The sequence below is a fragment of the Panulirus ornatus genome, chromosome 51 (assembly GCF_036320965.1).
Source record: "Panulirus ornatus isolate Po-2019 chromosome 51, ASM3632096v1, whole genome shotgun sequence".
NCBI lineage: Eukaryota > Metazoa > Arthropoda > Malacostraca > Decapoda > Palinuridae > Panulirus > Panulirus ornatus.
In genome coordinates, this window is record NC_092274.1 from 1,837,030 (window position 1) to 1,862,369 (window position 25,340).

Consider the following 25,340-nt stretch of genomic DNA (forward strand, 5'->3'; position numbering starts at 1 on the left):
GGCGATGGGAATGAATAAAGGCAGACAGTATGAATTGTGTACATGTATATGTATATGTATATGTACATGTATATTTGCGTGTGTGGATGTGTATGTATATACATGTGTATGTGGGTGGGTTGGTCTATTCTTTCGTCTGTTTCCTTGCGCTACCTCGCTAACGCGTGAGACAGCGACAAAGCAAAATAAATAAATAAGTAAAGAAAGAAAGAAAATTAAATAATCTTTAAAATTTCATTTCAAATTTGGTATACATTATAGAAATATGAACATAGTAGACTTGTGGCTCAGTGAAATTATATAGACTAGTTTCATGATTTTCTTGCTATCTATATATCTGTCTATATCTTTGATGGGTATGTTTGAAGGAATGGTGGTTCCAACAATGTTATATGGTTGCTAGGCATGGGCTATGATAGGGTTGTGAGGAGGAGGGTGGATGTGTTGAAAATGAAATGTTTGAGGACAATATGTGGTGTGAGGTGGTTTGATCGAGTAGGTAATGAAAGGGTAAGAGAGATGTGTGGTAATAAAAAGAGTGTGGTTGAGAGAGCAGAAGAGGGTGTGTTGAAATGGTTTGGAGATATGGAGAGAATGAGTGAGGGAAGATTGACAATGAGGATATGTGTGTCAGAGATGGAGGGAACAAGGAGAAGCAGGAGACCAAATTGGAGGTGGAAGGATGGAGTGAAAAAGATTTTGAGCATTGGGGCCTGGACATACAGGAGGGTGAAAGGTGTCCAAGCAATAGAGTGAATTGGAATGATGTGGTATACCGGGGTTGACATGCTGTCAGTGGATTGAACCAGGGCATGTGAAGCATATGGTATAAACAATGGAAAGGTTGATGGGGGTTGGATGTGGACAGGGAGCTATGGTTTTGATGCATTACACGTAACAGCTAAAGATTGAGTGTGAATGAATGTGGCCTTTTTATGTCTTCCTGGCACTACCTTGCTGAAAGGAAGGGGGATTGATGTTTCCTGTGCGGTGGGGTAGCGACTGGAATGGATGAAGACACGCATGTATGAATATGTACATATGTATATATATATGTATATGACTGTGTATGTATATGTTGATATGTATATGGGCATGTTTGGGCGTTTATGTATTTATATCTTTATGTGTGTATGAGTGGATGGGCCATTCTTCATCCGTTTCCTGGCACTACCTCGGTGATTTGGGAAACCGATTAAGTGTAATGAATAATAAATATCTTACACTAATGTATATATATATATATGTAACAAATTCAAGCCTAATATTTATTCACAGTTCTTCAGCGACTAATCCAGTGAAAAAGAATAGAGGTAAGGATGTCGACACTGACAACAGTGATGGACTAGATGCCTCAGAAGAGACTAAGAAAGCCAAAGAGATAATGAATGCTAGAATAAGTGAAGATAGTACGGAGGATGAAGAAGAAGAGGAAGAGGTGAGGGTACATTGATAAATGTTGGATATTATTTTGTCTGCCCTTTATTTTGAAAAATGTAGCATTGCAGATGGGAGCAGAATGCAGACACATAAGGATTTCACCTGCAGTCTTTAACTGTATGTCATAGGGAAGATAAAGGTAGGTATTTTATTGATATTGATGGATAGCTCTCTTCCTTCCCCTTGAAAAGCATGCGTTTGTGTGTAATTACCTGTTTATACAATAAGGGCAGGGAGCTCTACACTCTTAGGGCCCCATCCTTTGAACTTTCCCTGTTGTCATTCACCTTTTAAACTAATGAATTCTACAAGCATTCGTGTTTTCATCGGTTAGTTTATTTTAGTCTTACACTACCCTGATACAGAAGTACTTCACATAGTGCTTAGACATCCTCTAACTTTGCCCTAGCACATTTCTTTGCAAATATTCAAGTTCTCAAGTTGAATATCATCTTTGGTGTATCACACCACTGCTGAAGATTGTCTGAAGTTCCCTTGCAAGCTGATGCAGTCCTCATCATTCCTTACTTCTCTCATTAGATTGGCATCATCCACAAGCTTATTCATATGCAAAAAATGTATCCTTCCATTTCTTTTGCCAAAAATAGAGCTCTGACATGTACACCCTCTTAGTCACTTCATAGCTCCCCCTCACCCCCCACCCCTTGCAGACTGCATATTTGCCCCTCTCTCCAAGACCATTGCATTTACTTCCCTCATCATCCCATTTCATAAACAAATTAAACAGGCATGATAACATAGTACACCCCTGCTGCAGATCCATCATCACCTGGAACCACTCACCCTCCTCTCAGCCTACTTGCATTCATGCTTACCCTCATGATAGAAACTTCTCACCTCTTCTAGTAGCTTTCATCCTACACAATATATTCATAAGACCTTCCACAAGGCATCTCTCATGGCCCTATCACATGCTTTCTCCAAATCCACAAATGCCACATACAAGTCCTTTTCTTTCTTGTGCTTCTAGTTTCTCTAAGTATTTCTCACACCCATTCTTTAAAGTGAACACTTGATCTGCACATCCTCTGCCACTCCTGAAACCACATTGTACCTCCCCAGTCTGATGCTTTGTACATGCCTTCACCCTCTTACTAACCACTCTACCATACAACTTACCAGGTGCACTCACCAACCCATACATCTGTCATTTGAGCATTCTCCTTTGTTTTCCTTGCTTTCATACAGTGGCACTATTCATGCATTCTGCCTATTCTCATACACTTCAGTGTGATCTATACATGCATTGAAAGTAGTAACTGACCAGTTGGCAGTACAGTCACTCCTGTATTTAAGAATTCAACTGCAGGACCACCCACTTCATCTGTCCTGCCACATTTCATCCACTGCAAGGCTTTCGCCACCTCTTCTTTTAATTAATTTATTATATTTATTTATTTATTTTGCTTTGTCGCTGTCTCCCGCGTTAGCGAGGTAGTGCAAGGAAACAGACGAAAGAATGGCCCAACCCGCCCATATACACATTTATATACATACATGTCCACACACGCAAATATACATACCTATACATCTCAATGTACACATATATACACACACAGACATATACATATATACACATGTACATAATTCATACTGTCTGCCTTTATTTGTTCCCATTGCCACCTCGCCACACATGGAATAACAACCCCCTCCCCCCTCATGTGTGCGAGGTAGCGCTAGGAAAAGACACCAAAGGCCCCATTCGTTCACACTCAGTTTCTAGCTGTCATGTAATAATGCACCGAAACCACAGCTCCCTTTCCACATCCAGGCCCCACACAACCTTCCATGGTTTACCCCAGACGCTTCACATGCCCTGGTTCAATCCATTGACAGCACGTTGACCCCGGTATACCACATCGTTCCACTTCACTGTATTCCTTGCACGCCTTTCACCCTCCTGCATGTTCAGGCCCTGATCACTCAAAATCTTTTTCACTCCATCCTTCCACCTCCAATTTGGTCTCCCACTTCTCCTCGTTCCCTCCACCTCTGACACATATATCCTCTTGGTCAATCTTTCCTCACTCATTCTCTCCATGTGCCCAAACCATTTCAAAACACCCTCTTCTGCTCTCTCAACCACGCTCTTTTTATTTCCACACATCTCTCTTACCCTTACATTACTTAATCAAACCACTTCACACCACATATTGTCCTCAAATATCTCATTTCCAGCACATCCACCCTCCTGCGCACAACTCTATCCATAGCCCACGCCTCACAACCATACAACATTGTTGGAACCACTATTCCTTCAAACATACCCATTTTTGCTTTCCGAGATAATGTTCTCGACTTCCAAACATTCTTCAAGGCTCCAAGAATTTTCGCCCCCTCCCCCACCCTATGATTCACTTCCACTTCCATGGTACCATCTGCTGCCAGATCCACTCCCAGATATCTAAAACACTTTACTTACTCCAGTTTTTCTCCATTCAAACTTACCTCCCAATTGACTTGACCCTCAACCCTACTGTACCTAATAACCTTGCTCTTATTCACATTTACTCTTAAATTTCTTCTTTCACACACTTTACCAAACTCAGTCACCAGCTTCTGCAGTTTCTTACATGAACCAGCCACCAGCACTGTATTATCAGCGAACAACAACTGACTCACTTCCCAAGCTCTCTCATCCACAACAGACTGCATACTTGCCCCTCTTTCCAAAACTCTTGCATTCACCTCCCTAACAACCCCATCCATAAACAAATTAAACAACCATGGAGACATCACACACCCCTGCCGCAAACCTACATTCACTGAGAACCAATCACTTTCCTCTCTTCCTACACGTACACATGCCTTACATCCTCGATAAAAACTTTTCACTGCTTCTAACAACTTGCCTCCCACACCATATATTCTTAAAAGCTTCCACAGAGCATCTCTATCAACTCTATCATATTCCTTCTCCAGATCCATAAATGCTACATACAAATCCATTTGTTTTTCTAAGTATATCTCACATACATTCTTCAAAGCAAACACCTGATCCACACATCCTCTACCACTTCTGAAACCACACTGCTCTTCCCCAATCTGATGCTCTGTACATGCCTTCACCCTCCCAATCAATACCCTCCCATATAATTTCCCAGGAATACTGAACAAACTTATACCTCTGTAATTTGAGCACTCACTCTTATCCCCTTAATTAATTTATTTACTGATATATTTTTGTGGTAAGATTTTTTTTTCAAAGGCTGTTGAAATGAGAATAAAATTAAGTTGAAAAAGATTTCTTGTTTTCCATCAGACAGCCCAAGATGCTGGTGTAATATCATCATTAAGAAATAAGAAGAAACAGGAACAGGATTATTCAGAGGATGAGGATGCAGATGTAATGAATGATGAAGATGGGGAAAACAAAACTGGAATGATATCAGAGGACGAAGGAATAGGAGAAGAGGAGATAGGACCAAATGAGGATGAGGTGAATCAGATTTATTTCAGTATTACTAATGGTAAATGAATCTGTTTATCTATCTATATCACTACTTATGGTAAATTATTCCTTCTATCTCTTGTAGAGAGTATATTGATGGAATCGATGACAGATCTCTGCTGTCCCCTTGTAGCTGTTAGTGTGCAATGTATGAAATTTTCTACTTCCTGGGTTACATAATTTCATAATATGTGTGATAGATGTATTTGTAATGTACTTTTGGCTTCAGATCATTAATATCATGGTTTCATTACATAGCTTTCAATGCATATCAAATAGTTAGCCAGATTTTTTGTATTCAATGAGCTGTTTAAGTGGTAATAGGTAATTTTTTTTAATTTTCCAAAAGAAGGAACAGAGAAGGGGGCCAGGTGAGGATATTCTTTCAGAGGCCCAGTCCTCTGTTCTTAACGCTACCTTGCTAACATGGGAAATGGCGAATAGTTGGAAAAAAAAAAAAGAAAAAAGGTAGGAAGGAACATTTAAATGTCAGTAGGAAAATTAGGTATGAGCATCTACAAGCACTGCACTACAGTTGCCCTCTACCAGTGGCCTGTTAAGGGTGAGGCAGTAAAGGCTAAGAAGCGGACAGGAGTTCACTAGTTATGGAGACTTGCCACAGCCACCCCTTCGAGGCAGTTCTAGTTGGAAACTGGTGTCAGAGATATAGATAGGTTATCGATAGAGTTTATCACTGGGGATAGGGGAGAAAGAATACTTCCCACATATTCCCTGCATGTTGTAAAATCCTCCCCTCCAGTTTTTACTTTCCTAAGAGAAGGAACAGAGAAGGGAGCCTAGTTAGGATTTTCTCTCTTAGGCTCAGTCCTCTGTTCTTAGTGCTACCTCACTAATGTGGGAAATGTCAAATATGTTTAAAGAAAGAAAAAAAGTATATAGTCTTCCAGTTTATGATTATGAGTTGGTAACTGTAAGGTTAATGACTTCATTAGATGATGCTAACAGTGTTGTTTTACATGCACTGACAGATTATGGTTCAATAATTTTTATGGGTCAACTTTAGGTCCATTATAGATGTGATTCGATTTATTTCAGGATGTAGAAAAAGAGGCATATATGCGGAGTACTAAGAAGCGTAAAAAGTTCATCTCACCGAATGAAGTGGAATATCGCAAGGAATGCCTCATGGCACAAGATTCTTGGATTGTCGACTATGATTTCGACAGAGAAAAAGAACTTTGGTGTGAAGTAAGTGTGTAGACTGCATTCCAGTCATTGTATTACAAAAGGGCATTGCCACACTGACTGCTTGTGGTTACACCATGAGAAATGTTAACTTAAGGTTTATCATGAGTGCAATCAAAGTTTTATCATCTGAGTACAATGTCATCAAACAACTTCTCAGTCGAAAGGAGTCCATCCTTTCCCTCCTACTGAATGTAGTGTATCCTTGAAGCTGCAGGGGCCCCTGGAGAGGTGGTTTTGGGGTTATATGATAGTAATGATAAATGTTGCAGAAATGTTGACTCCATCCTCAACCTCATGGAAATGCTCAATTTCCTGGAGTGGATGCATTCATCTGGATACCCAAAATACATAGATGTTCTGATGCCCATTAGGAAGTGGTTTTCATGGAGGGAACAAGGAGAAATGGGAGACCCAATTGAAGATGGAAGGATGGAGTGAGTTAGATTTTGAGTACTCAGGGCCTGAGCATGAGAGAGGATAACATATGTGCACAGGATACAGTGAATTGGAGCGATTTGATGTACAGGGGGCAATGTAATATCAGTGGACTTAACCAGGGTGCATGAAGTAGCCAGGGGAAACTAAGCAAAGGTTTGTAAGGCTTGTTTCTGGATAGGGTGCTGTGGTTTGCATTATACATGAAAACTAGAGAATGGATGTGAGCAAATGAGGCCTTTTCTTCATCTCTTTTTGGTACCACCTCAGTTGATATTAAAAGCGTAACTCAAAAATTCTGCTAACTGATACGTATTGTTTAAAGGAGATGTATTATTAAATGAGGGTGTGGGATTAGATACAGGGATGTACAGCTTTTTGTAAATTTAGGATATTAGTTGGATGTAGATCAGAGATTTCTCTTATTTCTCTGTTGTACCTTAAAAAGCCAGTTGATTAAGTATGTATACAAAAGGAAAGGCTTTCAATATGCATTAAGTTGTATATGTAGTTGATTGATGTATCTGAGAAAATTTGAGTGTAAACCTATAATGTGTCAAGACCTAACATTATACACAAACTACAGTTGTACAATGCAGGCATGCCAAATATGATTATCATACCCTATCCAAACTTAGATTCACATAGTGAATCAGTTGTAAAGGTCCTGGTTATCCTGAACAGTACATTAAAGTTGTGTAGTTTAGCAACAAAATACTTCATTGTTTTTATTTTTGGTGCAATATTACATGACAGCTAGAGACTGAGAATGAACGAATGGGGCCTTTGTTGTCTTTTCCTAGCGCTACCTCGCACACATGAGGGGGGAGGGGGTTGTTATTCCATGTGTGGTGAGATGGCGATGGGAATCAATAAAGGCAGACAGTATGAATCATGTACATGTGTATATATGTATATGTCTGTGTGTGTATATATATGTATACATTGAGATGTATAGGTATGTATATTTGCATGTGTGGACATGTATGTATATACATGTGTATGTGGGTGGGTTGGGCCATTCTTTCGTCTGTTTCCTTGCGCTACCTCGCTAACGTGGGAGACAGCGACAAAGCAGAATAGGTAAATAAATGAATCCCAGTGGCATCCATTTCCATGGGGTAAATACAACCTCCAATATCTTTCATACACATCCTTAACCCATGCCTAGTGTGTTGAAATGAGACATGCTCTGCCATTTTGTAGAAGTGATTCTTGATTTTTTGCATTGCACCTTAAGATTATTTATCAAGCGAGACCTCTTTGCTTGATATGTTTCCTAATGTTTCTATTATGTTTCCTATGTTTTCTAATCCCACCCTACCCAGGCATCTTCGTTGGAAGTATCTCTTGATGTGATCACTCTTCACTTCATCCAACAGTCTCCAACATTTGATTCTCCTTTTTGTACCTTTTACTGTACTACTCTATATCTTTTTGATGAGCTTATCATTAGCTATACATTCTAAATGGCATTACCATTCGAAAAGACTTTCATCCAATTGACTTCTTTGCACTACTTTTCCTTTCTCATAATTCTTCATTCCATCTTCCTAATATTTTTCTTATTTATTGTACTTGATTGCTGTTTCCTGCATCAGCGAGGTATCACCAGGAATGGATGAAGGCAAGCAAGTATGAATATGCACATGTGTATATATTTATATGTCTGTGTATTTATATGTATATGCATGTATATGTTGATATGTATATGTATGTATTTGTTTGTGTATGGATGTTTATGTATATATATAAGTGGTAAAGGATGTGTGGATCAGGTGTTTGCATTGAAGAATGTATGTGAGAAATACTTAGAAAAGCAAATGGATTTGTATGTAGCATTTATGGATGTGAAGAAGGCATATGATAGAGATGATCTGTGGAAGGTATTAAGAAAATATGGTGTGGGAGGCAAGTTGGTAGAAGCAGTGAAAAGTTTTTATTGAGGATGTAAGGCATGTGTACGTATAGGAAGAGAGGAAAGTGATTGGTTCTCAGTGAATGTTGGTTTGCGGTGGGGGTGCATGATGTCTCCATGGTTGTATAATTTTTTTATGGATGGGGTTGTTAAGGAGGTGAATGCAAGAGTTTTGGAAACTGGAGCAAGTGTTTTAGATATCTGGGAGTGGATTTGGCAATGGATGGAACCATGGAAGTGGAAGTGAATCATAGGGTGGGAAGGGGGCAAAAGTTCTGGGAGCATTGAAAAATGTGTGGTAATCGAGAATGTTATCTAGGAAAGCAAAAATGGGTATGTTTGAAGGGATAGGGGTTCCAGCAATGTTGTATGGTTGCGAGGCGTGGGCTATAGATAGGGTTGTGCGGAGGAGGGTGGATGTGTTGGAAATGAGATGTTTGAGGACAACATGTGATGTGAGGTGGTTTGATTGAGTAATAAAAGGGTTAAGAGAGATGTGTGGTAATAAAAAGTGTGTGGTTGAGAGAACAGAAGATGGTGTTTTGAAATGGTTTGTTCACATGGAGAGAATGAGTGAGGAAGGAATGACAAAGAGGATATGTGTGTCAGAGGTGGAGGGAACAAGGAGAAGTGGGAGACCAAATTGGAGGTGGAAGGATGGAGTGAAAAAGATTTTGAGTGATCGGGGCCTGAACGTGCAGGACGGTGAAAGGCGTGCAAGGAATAGAGTTAATTGGAACGATGTGGTATACTGGGGTCGATGTGCTATCACTGTATTTAACCACGGTATGTGAAGCATTTGAGGTAAACCATGGAAAGTTTTGTGGGGCCTGGATGTGGAAAGGGAGCTATGGTTTCGGTGCATTATTACATGACAGCTAGAGACTTGAGTATGAATGAATGTGGCCTGTGTTGTCTTTTCCTAGAGCTACCTTGTACGCGTGCAGGGGGGATGGGGTTGTCATTTCATGTGTGGTGGGGTGGTGACAGGAATGAAGAAAGGCAGCAAGTATTAATTATGTATGTGTGTATATATGTATATGTCTGTGTATGTATATATTTGTGTACGTTGAAATGTATGGGTATGTGTATGTGCATTTGTGGATGTGCATGTATATACATTTGTATGTGGGTGGGTTGGGCCATTCTTTGGTCTGTTTCCTTGCGTTACCTCGCCAATGCGGGAGACAGGGACAAAGTATAATAGAATAGAATATATATATGGATTTGTATGTAGCATTTATGGATCTGGAGAAGGCATATGATAGAGTTGATAGAGATGCTCTTTGGAAGGTATTAAGAATATATGGTGTGGGAGGCAAGTTGTTAGAAGCAGTGAAATGTTTTTATTGAGGATGTAAGGCATGTGTACGTGTAGGAAGAGAGGAAAGTGATTGGTTCTCAGTGAATGTAGGTTTGCAGCAGGGGTGTGTGATGTCTCCATGGTTGTTTAATTTGTTTATGGATGGGGTTGTTAGTGAGGTGAATGCAAGAGTTTTGGAAAGAGGGGCAAGTATGAAGTCTGTTGTGGATGAGAGAGCTGGGGAAGTGAGTCAGTTGTTGTTCGCTGATGGTACAGCGCTGGTGGCTGATTCATGTGAGAAACTGCAGAAGCTGGTGACTGAGTTCGGTAAAGTGTGTGAAAGAAGAAAGTTAAGAGTAAATGTGAATAAGAGCAAGGTTATTAGGTACAGTAGGGTTGAGGGTCAAGTCAATTGGGAGATAAGTTTGAATGGAGAAAAATTGGAGGAAGTAAAGTGTTTTAGATGTCTGGGAGTGGATCTGGCAGCGGATGGAACCATGGAAGCGGAAGTGAATCATAGGGTGGGGGAGGGGGCAAAAATCCTGGGAGCCTTGAAGAATGTGTGGAAGTTGAGAATATTATCTCTGAAAGCAAAAATGGGTATGTTTGAAGGAATAGTGGTTCCAACAATGTTGTATGGTTGCGAGGCGTGGGCTATGGATAGAGTTGTGCGCAGGAGGATGTATGTGCTGGAAATGAGATGTTTGAGGACAATGTGTGGTGTGAGGTGGTTTGATTGAGTACGTAATGTAAGGATAAGAGAGATGTGTGGAAATAAAAAGAGCGTGGTTGAGAGAGCAGAAGAGGGTGTTTTGAAATGGTTTGGGCACATGGAGAGAATGAGTGAGGAAAGATTGACCAAGAGGATATATGTGTCAGAGGTGGAGGGAACGAGGAGAAGTGGGAGACCAAATTGGAGGTGGAAAGATGGAGTGAAAAGGATTTTGAGTGATCGGGGCCTGAGCATGCAGGAGGGTGAAAGGCGGGCAAGGAATAGATTGAATTGGATCGATGTGGTATACTGGGGTTGACGTGCTGTCAGTGGATTGAATCAGGGCATGTGAAGCGTCTGGGGTAAACCATGGAAGGTTGTGTGTGGCCTGGATGTGGAAAGGGAGCTGTGGTTTCGGGTATTATTGCATGACAGCTAGAGACTGAGTGTGAACGAATGGGGCCTTTGTTGTCTTTTCCTAGCACTACCTCGCACACATGAGGGGGGAGGGGTATGGTATTCCATGTGTTGCGAGGTGGTGATGGGAATGAATAAAGGCAAGACAGTGTGAATTGTGTGCATGGGTATATATGTATGTGTCTGTGTGTGTATACATATGTGTACATTGAGATGTATAGGTATGTATATTTGCATGTGTGGATGTGTATGTATATACATGTGTATGGGGGTGGGTTGGGCCATTTCTTTCATCTGTTTCCTTGCGCTACCTCGCAAACGCGGGAGACAGTGACTAAGCAAAATAAAAAAAAAAATATTTTTATATGAGTGGATGGGCCATTCTTCATCTGTTTCCTGGTGCTACCTCGCTGACATGGGAAACAGCAATTAAGTATGATAAAAAAAAGAAATAATACAAACACCCATACATGCACATATACATATCAACATATACACATATATACACACATACAAAGCCATATACATATATATACACATGTACATATTCATACTTGATTGCCTTCATCCATTTATGGCACTACCCCACCCCACAGGAAACAGCATTGCTACCCCCTGCTTCAGTGAGGTAGCGCCAGGAGAACACAGAAAAGGCCACATTTGTTCACATTTAGTCTCTAGCTGTCATGTGTAATGCACCGAAACCACAACTCCCTATCCACATTCAGGCCCCCACAGAGCTATCTATGGTTTACCGAAGACATCTCACATGTCCTGGTTCAGTCTATTGACAGCACGCCTTCCTAATACCAACTATATTTTATTTATTTATTACTTTTTTTAACTCTGACTTGCAATATTAGACAGTTACTTCTTCCTGCATGCTCGTGCATAACGCTCCTTTCAACTTTTTTCCCACTACCATCCTTATTCAGTTTCATTCCTGAATATTTCCACTCATCCACATTTAACAGTTCTTCACCATGCACATTGATATTTCACTGTGATCTCCCATTTCTTCTGAAAACTGGCATCTTAACATTTATGTGCATTTACCCAAAGCATTCTTGTTTCACGTATACCATCTGAACAGCTTACCATTCTATTATCTGCATACAGCAAATGTAGGAACTTCCATTCTCTTTCTTCATGATTAAATATTATTCTAGAGTTGGGGGTAAATGTGAATAATAGCAAGGTTATTAGGCTTAACAGTGAAGAGAGACAGATTACGTGGAATGTGAGTTTAGCTGAAGAGAACTTGCAGGAAATGGAATATTTTAGATACTTGGGAGTGGATATGGAAGCAAATGGGAGCTAAAGTAAACCATAGAATGGGTGCGGAGGTAAAGGCCGTGACTTCATTGAGGAATGTGTGGAAAGAGAGGTCATTGTCTTTAAGGGCAAAGATTTGTATCTTTGATTATATGATAGTTCCATTGATGCTATATGGATGTAAGACATAAGCCTCGAGACAAACTGTAAAGAAGAGTGTGGATGTGTTGGAAATGTTTGAAGACAGTATTTGTTGTGAGGAGGGTTGGTTAAGTAATAAATGATAGGTAAGAGAGAATGGTAGTAATAAGAGGAGTATGCATAAGAAAGCTGAAGAGAATGTGCTTAAATGGTTTGGACATATTGAGAGGATGAGTGAGGAGAGGATGACAAAAAGTGTGTATGTATCAGAAGTGGAGGGAACTTGGGAAAATAGGAGAACAAGGGAAGAGGTAAAAGAAGGGAGTGGAGGATGCTTTTAAGGCTTGGGGCCTGAACGTGCAGGAGTGTGCAGGACTTGCAAGGGATAGAGCAGATTGAAGTTATTTGCTGTACAGGGGACAATAAGCTGAATGTAGGCTGAACTAGTGCATATGAAGCAGTCAGGGGAAACCATGGAATAGTCTGTGGGGCCTGTTTGTGGATTGATGTATCAGGTTTCATTGCATTTTACATGACAGCTAGAAAGTGGATGTGAGTGAATGAGGCCATTCCTTTATCTGTTTCTGGCGCTGCCTCTGATATGGGAAATACCTAAAGTGTACGTTTGTTCTGTTTTCAGTGTTAAACCAACGCTGAGATAGCAGAACATTAATGAATAAGACTGCAAAATGGGAGATTGTATTTGAAATTTAGAGAAATTCAGTTCCCACATATTTAGAGGACTCTGTCTGTCTCTGTGTAGTGGATTGTGAAAGTTTACTTTAGATACACTGATATGTTTAAGCAATTTCGTGTTTTAATTGTTGACAAATATGTGCAGGCGACAGTTCTTCTGCCCGTGAGTGGAGGAAACTATGATATACATTCCATTGTGCGGCAGAGATCAGAGCGAGAGTTGATCCACAACATTCGCAATATTCGTCGAGTTTTCGTTGTTGAAAAGGAAAACACGCTGCTGCTTAGAACAGAGGGTGTCAATATTCTTGTAAGTATGTAAATACTTTATTTTGAAATAATGCATTGCAGGTTTTAGTCAATTACTTTAAAGAAATGTATTGCATATTTTAGGCACATAATGTCTTTGCTTTTTGTATTTGATACTTAAAGATTTCATTAAAGCTTAACATACAATCATCACAGATTTTAATTACATTGGGTTTGCTGTTGTGTGCAACGGATAAATAGGTATACTGCATATCCCTTCACTTATGATGGTGCATGATAGGGTTCAAACTGCTTTTAACTGAGTTCAGAATTTGATACTTTTTGCATGTGTACGGTCTTCAACAAAGATGAAATAAAGTATGAGAATCTTGTTAAAGATTTTGACCGGTTTCCTTCTCCTTCTATGTCTCTGATATTGGGTATACTATCTGAATGCAGTTGTCATGGCTTACTCTATAGGGAATTGGTTCTTTGGATCTGAGTTTTGGGAATTGAACACTGGCAATGGATTTGTGCCAACGGGCTTTGAACTTAAACATACATATCTCACTTGTTTTAGGTAAGGAAAAGTATTGTCCTATTTGGGAAGGGAAATTTTAGGACATGGGTTTTATACCAAGTCTGTGTCTAGCATGTGAGGTTATCTGTTGGTGAATGAAGGGCTAGGGAGATAGGGATCAGTGCTCTGTATTTACATGTTACTACCAGATTCATTTTATCTTTACGGCCATGACCATAGATAATGTTGTCGCATGTTCCAAATTTTGTGATTGGTGCATGAATAGAATCATTTTTGTATGACATTGTTTGACTCATGTAACACCTTTCCATTCCTTTCCATCATTCAGTTTCATCACTTTTTATTTTCAATGATTACTTTCACTGCAAAGCATACTATTATTTTTATTAGTCTGATTATACTCAGTGTCATTCGTCATTTTAATGATATACAAGCTTCATAGACCCAGGCTTGGTGAACATGCATAGACTCGTTGGAAAACCAATTGCAGTAGAAAATAGTCACATAGAATAACAAACTGGCCAAGGTTTAGTTGGTCATTAGCTCCGAACTAATATAATATGAATAGATAGCATCTGTTGGGGATGAGAGAGCTTGGGAAGTGAGTCAGTTGTTGTTCGCTGATGATACAGCGCTGGTGGCGGATTCATGTGAGAAACTGCAGAAGCTGGTGACGGAGTTTGGTAAAGTGTGTGGAAGAAGAAAGTTAAGAGTAAATGTGAATAAGAGCAAGGTTATTAGGTACAGTAGGGTTGAGGGTCAAGTCAATTGGGAGGTGAGTTTGAATGGAGAAAAACTGGAGGAAGTGAAGTGTTTTAGATATCTGGGAGTGGATCTGTCAGCGGATGGAACCATGGAAGCGGAAGTGGATCATAGGGTGGGGGAGGGGGCGAAAATTTTGGGAGCCTTGAAAAATGTGTGGAAGTCGAGAACATTATCCCGGAAAGCAAAAATGGGTATGTTTGAAGGAATAGTGGTTCCAACAATGTTGTATGGTTGCGAGGCGTGGGCTATGGATAGAGTTGTGCGCAGGAGGATGGATGTGCTGGAAATGAGATGTTTGAGGACAATGTGTGGTGTGAGGTGGTTTGATCGAGTAAGTAACGTAAGGGTAAGAGAGATGGGTGGAAATAAAAAGAGCGTGGTTGAGAGAGCAGAAGAGGGTGTTTTGAAATGGTTTGGGCACATGGAGAGAATGAGTGAGGAAAGATTGACCAAGAGGATATATGTGTCGGAGGTGGAGGGAACGAGGAGAAGAGGGAGACCAAATTGGAGGTGGAAAGATGGAGTGAAAAGGATTTTGTGTGATCGGGGCCTGAACATGCAGGAGGGTGAAAGGAGGGCAAGGAATAGAGTGAATTGGAGCGATGTGGTATACAGGGGTTGACGTGCTGTCAGTGGATTGAATCGGCATGTGAAGTGTCCGGGGTAAACCATGGAAAGTTGTGTAGGTATGTATATTTGCGTGTGTGGACGTGTGTATGTACATGTGTATGGGGGGGGTTGGGCCATTTCTTTCGTCTGTTTCCTTGCGCTACCTCGCAAACGCGGGAGACAGCGACGAGGTATTAAAAAAAAAAAAAAAAAAAAAAAAAGATAGCATCCTGGCTCCCATTAGGAGTCATCTTCAGCTTCAACTGCTCACCAGCAATTAGTTAAACGGTTTCCAGAATCATATATGGAATTCTGATAAGCTTACAAAAAAAGGGTATCTGTTGGAGTGTTGCACGAGTTGCATGTGCGAGGTGAAGAGGAAGAGAGGGAGGCCAGAATGAAAGATTTGATGGAGGAAGGTGTTCTAGTGCAAAAGTGTTTGGAATTGTGCAGAGACGTAGAGGCATGAAGGTGATTCTGATTGAGACACCCTGCTGGGATGTGAAAAACAAGTTTATTTATTTTTTATGCCTGCCCACTGTTTTCACTCCAGGAGCAGATGAAAACAGGATGTATTCACTCATGTACATATTTTAGCTGTCAATAGTAGAAATTTTATTTATATATTTATTATCCTCGCATGTGTACGTGTAGGAAGAGAGGAAAGTGATTGGTTCTCAGTGAATGTTGGTTTGCGGCAGGTTAGGGGCAAGTATGCAGCTGTTGTGGATGAGAGAGCTTAGGAAGTGAGTCTGTTGTTGTTTGCTGATAATATCTAAAACACTTCACTTCCTCCAGATTTTCTCTATTCAAACTTACCTCCCAATTGACTTGGCCCTCATCTCTACTGTACCTAATAACCTTGCTCTTATTCACATTTACTCTCAGCTTTCTTCTTTCATACACTACCAAACTCAGTCACCAGCTTCTGCAGTTTCTCAACCCGAATCAGCCACCAGCGCTTTATCATCAGCGAACAACAACTGACTCACTTCCCAAGCTCTCTCATCCACAACAGACTGCATACTTGCCCCTCTTTCCAAAACTCTTGCATTCACCTCCCTAACAACCCCATCTATAAACAAATTAAACAACCATGGAGACATCACGCACCCCTGCCGCAAACCAACATTCACTGAGAACCAATCACTTTCCTCTCTCCCTACACATACACATGCCTTACATCCTCGATAAAAACTTTTCACTGCTTCTAGCAACTTACCTCCCACACATATATTCTTAATACCTTCCATAGAGCATCTCTATCAACTCTTATCATGTGCCTTCACCAGGTCCATAGATGCTACATACAAACCCATTTTCTTTTCCAAGTATTTCTCACATACATTCTTCAAAGCAAACACCTGATCCATACATCCTCTGCCACTTCTGAAACCACACTACTCTTCCCCAATCTGATGCTTTGTACATGCTTTCACCCTCACAATCAATACCCTCCCATATAATTTCTCAGGAATACTCAACGAACTTATACCTCTGTAATTTGAGCTCTCACTTTTATCCCCTTTGCCTTTGTACAGTGGTGCTATGCAAGCATTCCACCATTCCTCAGGCACGTCACCATGAGTCATACATACATTGAATAACCTTACCAACCAGTCAACAATACAGTCACCCCTTTTTTTTTAAATAATATCCACTGCAATACCATCCATAGGTTTGTGTAAGTATGATAGTAATTATTGTTCTTGTTTTTTGCAGAAAATTATTGAATTTGAACATCTTTTAGATGTGAACCGCCTTTACACAAATAACATTCACCAAGTAGCAGAGATGTATGGCATTGAAGCGGCCCAGCGCTCAATTATCAGAGAAATTCGTGCTGTACAGTCTGCTTATGATATCAAGGTAAAAGTGTGACTGTCAGCATTTTATGTTATTACATCACAGGATATGTTAAGGATACATATTTTCAGCTACTTTTTTAGTTGTATCGTACGCCTGCCAGGTGTAGAGGAATTTTTTTGAGAATATAAAGATGCTTGATGGTTTTTAACTGATTATTAGATAACTATTTTTGTACATATCACAGCAGGCACTTTTGTCGGCCATCCCCATCATCTAGAGTGAAATTTTGCCAATTAGGAAATACCAATGACTGCAGCTGAAATATCCTCTTACACTCTGGAAACTAATGACCACAGCTTGATTTTTTTTTTTTTTTTAGACCGGTGACTATCATAGAAATATGCATATGACATGTCAGGCTAAGATTCTAGGCGTGCAGCTTTACATAAAGGATATTGTATGGTCAGCAAAAATCATAATCTGCTGCGAAGGACATGAGTCACTGCTGAAACACTGTGTAGAGAATTATGTAAATAGGTTTAGCAATGTGAAACAGGCAGAAGATGCAACTTGAATATGGTGCTGATATGCATAGCTTGTAAATGCACTGAAATATCTGCAAAAAAATGAGATAACTGTTTCAGATTGACTTTAGACAACTTACAAACTATTTGACATTTTATGTTAAATGTCAGATAGTCTGTAAGTAGTCATTTTTCACTTTGAAATTATCTCGCTTCATTATACAATATTGTCCAAGAAGAAACATGAATATTTTATGCTTTTAAAGAATTATCCAGTCAGCTTAATTATTAGTGGTACACTTTTGAATTGCTTCATTCATCTATATCTGGTTGCAGAATTCTCTACTTTATATTTCAGAGTTGACATATATATCTCTAGCAGTAGCTTTTTGGATCTTTACTGACCTAAAAGTATATATGCAAGCAAGAGCTTTATCAAAAGCTTATTTCATAACAAGAGAAATTGCTTGGTAGAGTTTTTACCTTGAAGAAGTAGTTTGAGTTAATTTTTTGTTAATTGCATCGTCTTTTTTAACATTATTAGATTAGATTAGAAAGCGTAGTGAGGAGTGGGATGAAGAAGTAAGGTTGTTAAGGAAAGAGAAGAGAGAGGCATTTGGACAATTTTTGCAGGGAAGTGGTGCAAATGACTGGGAGATGTATTAAAGAACGTGGCAGGAGGTCAAGAGAAAGGTGCAAGAAGTGAGAAAGAGGGCAAATGAGAGTTAGTGTGAGAGAGTATCAGTAAACTTTAGGGAGAATAAAAAGATGTTTTAGAAGGAGGTAGGTAACATATGTAAGATAAGAGAACAAATGGGAACATTGGTGAAGGGGGCAAATGGGGAGGTGATAAGTAGTGATGAAGTAAGATGGAGTGATTATTTTGAAGGTTTGTTGAATGTGTTTGATGATAGAGTTGCAGATATAAGGTGTTTTGGTTGGATGGTGTGTGAAGTGAGAGGGTCAGGGAGAATGGTTTGGTAAACAGAGAAGAGGTAGTGAAAGCTTTGTGGATGATGAAAGGCAGCGGGTTTGGATGGTATTGCAGTGGAATTTATTGTGTTGTTAATTGTTTGGTAAGGATATTCATTGTATGTATGGATCATGGTGAAGTGCCAGACGATTGGCAGAATGCATGCATAGTGCCACTGTACAAAGTCATTGGGATAAAAGTGAGTGTTCAAATTACAGAGGCATAAGTTTATTGAGTATTCCTGGGAAATTATATGGGAGGGTATTAATTGAGAGGGTAAAGGCATATACAGAATATCAGATTGGGGAAGAGCAGTGTGGTTTCATAAGTGGTAGAGGATGTTTGGATCAGGTGTATGCTTTGAAAATTTATGTGAGAAATGCTTGGAAAAACATGGATTTGTATGTAGCATTTATGGATCTGGAGAAGGCATATGATAAGGTTGATAGAGATGCTTTGTGGAGGGTTTTAAGAGTATATGGCAAGGGAGGTAAGTTGCTAGAAGCAGTGAAAAGTTTTTACCAAGGATGTAAGGCATATGTGTGAGTAGGAAGAGAGGAAAGTGATTGGTTCCCAGTGAATGTTGATTTGAGGCAGGGATTCATAATGTCTCCATGGTTGTTTAATTTGTGTATGGATGGGATGGTTAGGGAAGTGAATGCAAGAGTTTTGAAGGGAGGAGCAAGTATGCAGCCTGTTGTGGATGAGAGGGCTTGGGAAGTGAGTCAGTTGTTTGCTGATGATACAGTGCTGGTGACTGATTCGGGTGAGAAACTGTAGAAGTTGGTGAATGAGTTTGGTAAAGCGTGTGAAAGGAGAAAGCTGAGAGTAAACGTGAATAAGAGCAAGGTTATTAGGCTCAGTAGGGTTGAGGGACAAGTTAATTGAGAGGTAAGTTTGAATGGAGAAAAACTGGAAGAAGTGAAGTGTTTTAGATACTTTGGAGTGGACTTGGCATAAGATAGAACCATGGAAGCAGAAGTGAGTCACAGGGTGGGGGATGGGGCAAAGGTTCTGGGAGCATTGAAGAATATGTGGAAGGTGAGAACGTTATCTCGGAGAGCAAACATGGGTATGTTTGAAAGAATAGTGGTTGCAACAATGTTGTATAACCATGGTTGCGAGGCATGGGCTATAGATAGGGTTGTGCAGAGGAGGGTGGATGTGTTGGAAATGAAATGTTTGAGAACAATATGTGGTGTGAGGTTATTTGATCGAGTAAGTAATGAAAATGTAAGAGGGATGTGTGATAATAAAGTGAGTGTGGTTGAAAGAGCAGAAGAGGGTGTGTTGAAATGGTTTGGAGGTATGGAGAGAATGAGTGAGGAAAGATTGACAAAGAGGGTATATGTGTCGGAGGTGGAGGGAACGAGGAGAAGCGAGAGACCAATTTGGAGGTGGAAGGATGGAGTGAAAAAGATTTGAGCAGTCAGGGCCTAAACATACAGGAGGGTGAAAAGCTTGCAAGGAATATTGAAATTGGAGTGATGTGGTATACTGGGGTTGATGTGCTATCGGTGGATTAAACCAGGGCATGTAAAGCGTCTGGGGTAAACCATGGAAAGTTTGTGGACTAAAAAAAATTTTAAAAAAAAAAAAAAGGAAAAAAAAAAATAAAATTTAAAAAGGGGAAAAAAAAAAAAAAAAAAAAAAAAAAAAAAAAAAAAAAAAAACCCCCCCCGGGGGGGGGGGGGGAAAAAAAATTTTTAAAAAAGGGGTAAAAAAAAAAAAAAAAAAAAAAAATGTAGGAAGAGAGGAAAGTGATTGGTTCTCAGTGAATGTTGGTTTGCGGCAGGTTAGGGGCAAGTATGCAGCTGTTGTGGATGAGAGAGCTTAGGAAGTGAGTCTGTTGTTGTTTGCTGATAATATCTAAAACACTTCACTTCCTCCAGATTTTCTCTATTCAAACTTACCTCCCAATTGACTTGGCCCTCATCTCTACTGTACCTAATAACCTTGCTCTTATTCACATTTACTCTCAGCTTTCTTCTTTCATACACTACCAAACTCAGTCACCAGCTTCTGCAGTTTCTCAACCCGAATCAGCCACCAGCGCTTTATCATCAGCGAACAACAACTGACTCACTTCCCAAGCTCTCTCATCCACAACAGACTGCATACTTGCCCCTCTTTCCAAAACTCTTGCATTCACCTCCCTAACAACCCCATCTATAAACAAATTAAACAACCATGGAGACATCACGCACCCCTGCCGCAAACCAACATTCACTGAGAACCAATCACTTTCCTCTCTCCCTACACATACACATGCCTTACATCCTCGATAAAAACTTTTCACTGCTTCTAGCAACTTACCTCCCACACATATATTCTTAATACCTTCCATAGAGCATCTCTATCAACTCTTATCATGTGCCTTCACCAGGTCCATAGATGCTACATACAAACCCATTTTCTTTTCCAAGTATTTCTCACATACATTCTTCAAAGCAAACACCTGATCCATACATCCTCTGCCACTTCTGAAACCACACTACTCTTCCCCAATCTGATGCTTTGTACATGCTTTCACCCTCACAATCAATACCCTCCCATATAATTTCTCAGGAATACTCAACGAACTTATACCTCTGTAATTTGAGCTCTCACTTTTATCCCCTTTGCCTTTGTACAGTGGTGCTATGCAAGCATTCCACCATTCCTCAGGCACGTCACCATGAGTCATACATACATTGAATAACCTTACCAACCAGTCAACAATACAGTCACCCCTTTTTTTTTAAATAATATCCACTGCAATACCATCCATAGGTTTGTGTAAGTATGATAGTAATTATTGTTCTTGTTTTTTGCAGAAAATTATTGAATTTGAACATCTTTTAGATGTGAACCGCCTTTACACAAATAACATTCACCAAGTAGCAGAGATGTATGGCATTGAAGCGGCCCAGCGCTCAATTATCAGAGAAATTCGTGCTGTACAGTCTGCTTATGATATCAAGGTAAAAGTGTGACTGTCAGCATTTTATGTTATTACATCACAGGATATGTTAAGGATACATATTTTCAGCTACTTTTTTAGTTGTATCGTACGCCTGCCAGGTGTAGAGGAATTTTTTTGAGAATATAAAGATGCTTGATGGTTTTTAACTGATTATTAGATAACTATTTTTGTACATATCACAGCAGGCACTTTTGTCGGCCATCCCCATCATCTAGAGTGAAATTTTGCCAATTAGGAAATACCAATGACTGCAGCTGAAATATCCTCTTACACTCTGGAAACTAATGACCACAGCTTGATTTTTTTTTTTTTTTTTAGACCGGTGACTATCATAGAAATATGCATATGACATGTCAGGCTAAGATTCTAGGCGTGCAGCTTTACATAAAGGATATTGTATGGTCAGCAAAAATCATAATCTGCTGCGAAGGACATGAGTCACTGCTGAAACACTGTGTAGAGAATTATGTAAATAGGTTTAGCAATGTGAAACAGGCAGAAGATGCAACTTGAATATGGTGCTGATATGCATAGCTTGTAAATGCACTGAAATATCTGCAAAAAAATGAGATAACTGTTTCAGATTGACTTTAGACAACTTACAAACTATTTGACATTTTATGTTAAATGTCAGATAGTCTGTAAGTAGTCATTTTTCACTTTGAAATTATCTCGCTTCATTATACAATATTGTCCAAGAAGAAACATGAATATTTTATGCTTTTAAAGAATTATCCAGTCAGCTTAATTATTAGTGGTACACTTTTGAATTGCTTCATTCATCTATATCTGGTTGCAGAATTCTCTACTTTATATTTCAGAGTTGACATATATATCTCTAGCAGTAGCTTTTTGGATCTTTACTGACCTAAAAGTATATATGCAAGCAAGAGCTTTATCAAAAGCTTATTTCATAACAAGAGAAATTGCTTGGTAGAGTTTTTACCTTGAAGAAGTAGTTTGAGTTAATTTTTTGTTAATTGCATCGTCTTTTTTAACATTATTAGATTAGATTAGAAAGCGTAGTGAGGAGTGGGATGAAGAAGTAAGGTTGTTAAGGAAAGAGAAGAGAGAGGCATTTGGACAATTTTTGCAGGGAAGTGGTGCAAATGACTGGGAGATGTATTAAAGAACGTGGCAGGAGGTCAAGAGAAAGGTGCAAGAAGTGAGAAAGAGGGCAAATGAGAGTTAGTGTGAGAGAGTATCAGTAAACTTTAGGGAGAATAAAAAGATGTTTTAGAAGGAGGTAGGTAACATATGTAAGATAAGAGAACAAATGGGAACATTGGTGAAGGGGGCAAATGGGGAGGTGATAAGTAGTGATGAAGTAAGATGGAGTGATTATTTTGAAGGTTTGTTGAATGTGTTTGATGATAGAGTTGCAGATATAAGGTGTTTTGGTTGGATGGTGTGTGAAGTGAGAGGGTCAGGGAGAATGGTTTGGTAAACAGAGAAGAGGTAGTGAAAGCTTTGTGGATGATGAAAGGCAGCGGGTTTGGATGGTATTGCAGTGGAATTTATTGTGTTGTTAATTGTTTGGTAAGGATATTCATTGTATGTATGGATCATGGTGAAGTGCCAGACGATTGGCAGAATGCATGCATAGTGCCACTGTACAAAGTCATTGGGATAAAAGTGAGTGTTCAAATTACAGAGGCATAAGTTTATTGAGTATTCCTGGGAAATTATATGGGAGGGTATTAATTGAGAGGGTAAAGGCATATACAGAATATCAGATTGGGGAAGAGCAGTGTGGTTTCATAAGTGGTAGAGGATGTTTGGATCAGGTGTATGCTTTGAAAATTTATGTGAGAAATGCTTGGAAAAACATGGATTTGTATGTAGCATTTATGGATCTGGAGAAGGCATATGATAAGGTTGATAGAGATGCTTTGTGGAGGGTTTTAAGAGTATATGGCAAGGGAGGTAAGTTGCTAGAAGCAGTGAAAAGTTTTTACCAAGGATGTAAGGCATATGTGTGAGTAGGAAGAGAGGAAAGTGATTGGTTCCCAGTGAATGTTGATTTGAGGCAGGGATTCATAATGTCTCCATGGTTGTTTAATTTGTGTATGGATGGGATGGTTAGGGAAGTGAATGCAAGAGTTTTGAAGGGAGGAGCAAGTATGCAGCCTGTTGTGGATGAGAGGGCTTGGGAAGTGAGTCAGTTGTTTGCTGATGATACAGTGCTGGTGACTGATTCGGGTGAGAAACTGTAGAAGTTGGTGAATGAGTTTGGTAAAGCGTGTGAAAGGAGAAAGCTGAGAGTAAACGTGAATAAGAGCAAGGTTATTAGGCTCAGTAGGGTTGAGGGACAAGTTAATTGAGAGGTAAGTTTGAATGGAGAAAAACTGGAAGAAGTGAAGTGTTTTAGATACTTTGGAGTGGACTTGGCATAAGATAGAACCATGGAAGCAGAAGTGAGTCACAGGGTGGGGGATGGGGCAAAGGTTCTGGGAGCATTGAAGAATATGTGGAAGGTGAGAACGTTATCTCGGAGAGCAAACATGGGTATGTTTGAAAGAATAGTGGTTGCAACAATGTTGTATAACCATGGTTGCGAGGCATGGGCTATAGATAGGGTTGTGCAGAGGAGGGTGGATGTGTTGGAAATGAAATGTTTGAGAACAATATGTGGTGTGAGGTTATTTGATCGAGTAAGTAATGAAAATGTAAGAGGGATGTGTGATAATAAAGTGAGTGTGGTTGAAAGAGCAGAAGAGGGTGTGTTGAAATGGTTTGGAGGTATGGAGAGAATGAGTGAGGAAAGATTGACAAAGAGGGTATATGTGTCGGAGGTGGAGGGAACGAGGAGAAGCGAGAGACCAATTTGGAGGTGGAAGGATGGAGTGAAAAAGATTTTGAGCAGTCAGGGCCTAAACATACAGGAGGGTGAAAAGCTTGCAAGGAATATTGAATTGGAGTGATGTGGTATACTGGGGTTGATGTGCTATCGGTGGATTAAACCAGGGCATGTAAAGCGTCTGGGGTAAACCATGGAAAGTTTTGTGGGACCTGTATATGGAAAGGGAGCTGTGGTTTCATTGCATTACACATGACGGCTAGAGACTGAGTGTGAACGATTGTGGCCTTTTTGTTGTTTCCTGTGTGGTAGGATGGCGATGGGAATGGATGAAGGCAGCGAGTATGAATATGTACATGTGTATATATGTATATGCACGTATATGTGTGTGTATGGGTGTTTATCTATATATATATATATGTATATGAGTTGTTGCCATTTCTTGTGTAGCGGGGTGGCGGCAGGAATGGATGAAGGTAGCATGTATGAATATGTACATGTGTATATATGTATATGTCTGTGTATGTATATGTATGTATACGTTGAAATGTATAGGTATCTATATATATATATATGTTTGTGTGGGCGTTTATGTATATACATATGTATATGGGTAGATTGGGCCATTCTTTCATCTGTTTCCTTGTGCTACCTCACTAACGCTGGAGACAGTGACAAAGTATAATAGATATAAGTAAATAATGAGTGGTTGGGCCATTCTTCGTCTGTTTCCTTGTGATACCTCACAGATGCAAGAAACAGCGATTTAGTATATGATAATGTAGTATATGGTTATGGATGCCTGTTATTAATCTTCTTTACATGCTCCATTGAAATTGTTCTCTGAATTTGATGGACAAAAAGATTTTTACACCAATCTGTTTGTTGTAGGTTGACTTCCGTCATTTGTCACTCTTGGCTGATTATTTCACGTGTGAGGGCACGTACAAGGCTTGTTCTCGCAGTGCCATAGCATCATGCCCTTCCCCTGTGCAAAAAATGTCGTATGAAACCTTCATGCATTTTCTCAAGTCTGCTCTCTTGCAGGGTAAGATGTCTGCTTATACTCATTGTAGTAACTCAATTT

At 39.8% G+C, this 25,340-nt stretch overlaps 1 protein-coding gene across 2 annotated transcripts in view; it reads left to right on the top strand.

The window, feature by feature from the left end:
• Window positions 1–25,340, top strand: part of Polr1A (RNA polymerase I subunit RpI1) — a 141,828-nt gene that overhangs the window by 114,908 nt on the left and 1,580 nt on the right. Inside the window, exons 23-28 of one of the 2 annotated variants that reach the window (XM_071691760.1) lie at window positions 1,279–1,438; window positions 4,724–4,900; window positions 5,969–6,121; window positions 13,164–13,328; window positions 16,905–17,051; window positions 25,145–25,301. In XM_071691760.1, coding sequence (XP_071547861.1) covers window positions 1,279–1,438; window positions 4,724–4,900; window positions 5,969–6,121; window positions 13,164–13,328; window positions 16,905–17,051; window positions 25,145–25,301 — 959 coding nt within the window. Of the gene's footprint in view, window positions 1–1,278; window positions 1,439–4,723; window positions 4,901–5,968; window positions 6,122–13,163; window positions 13,329–16,904; window positions 17,079–25,144; window positions 25,302–25,340 lie in introns of those variants that run through there. The other variant, XM_071691759.1, reaches the window with a different exon arrangement.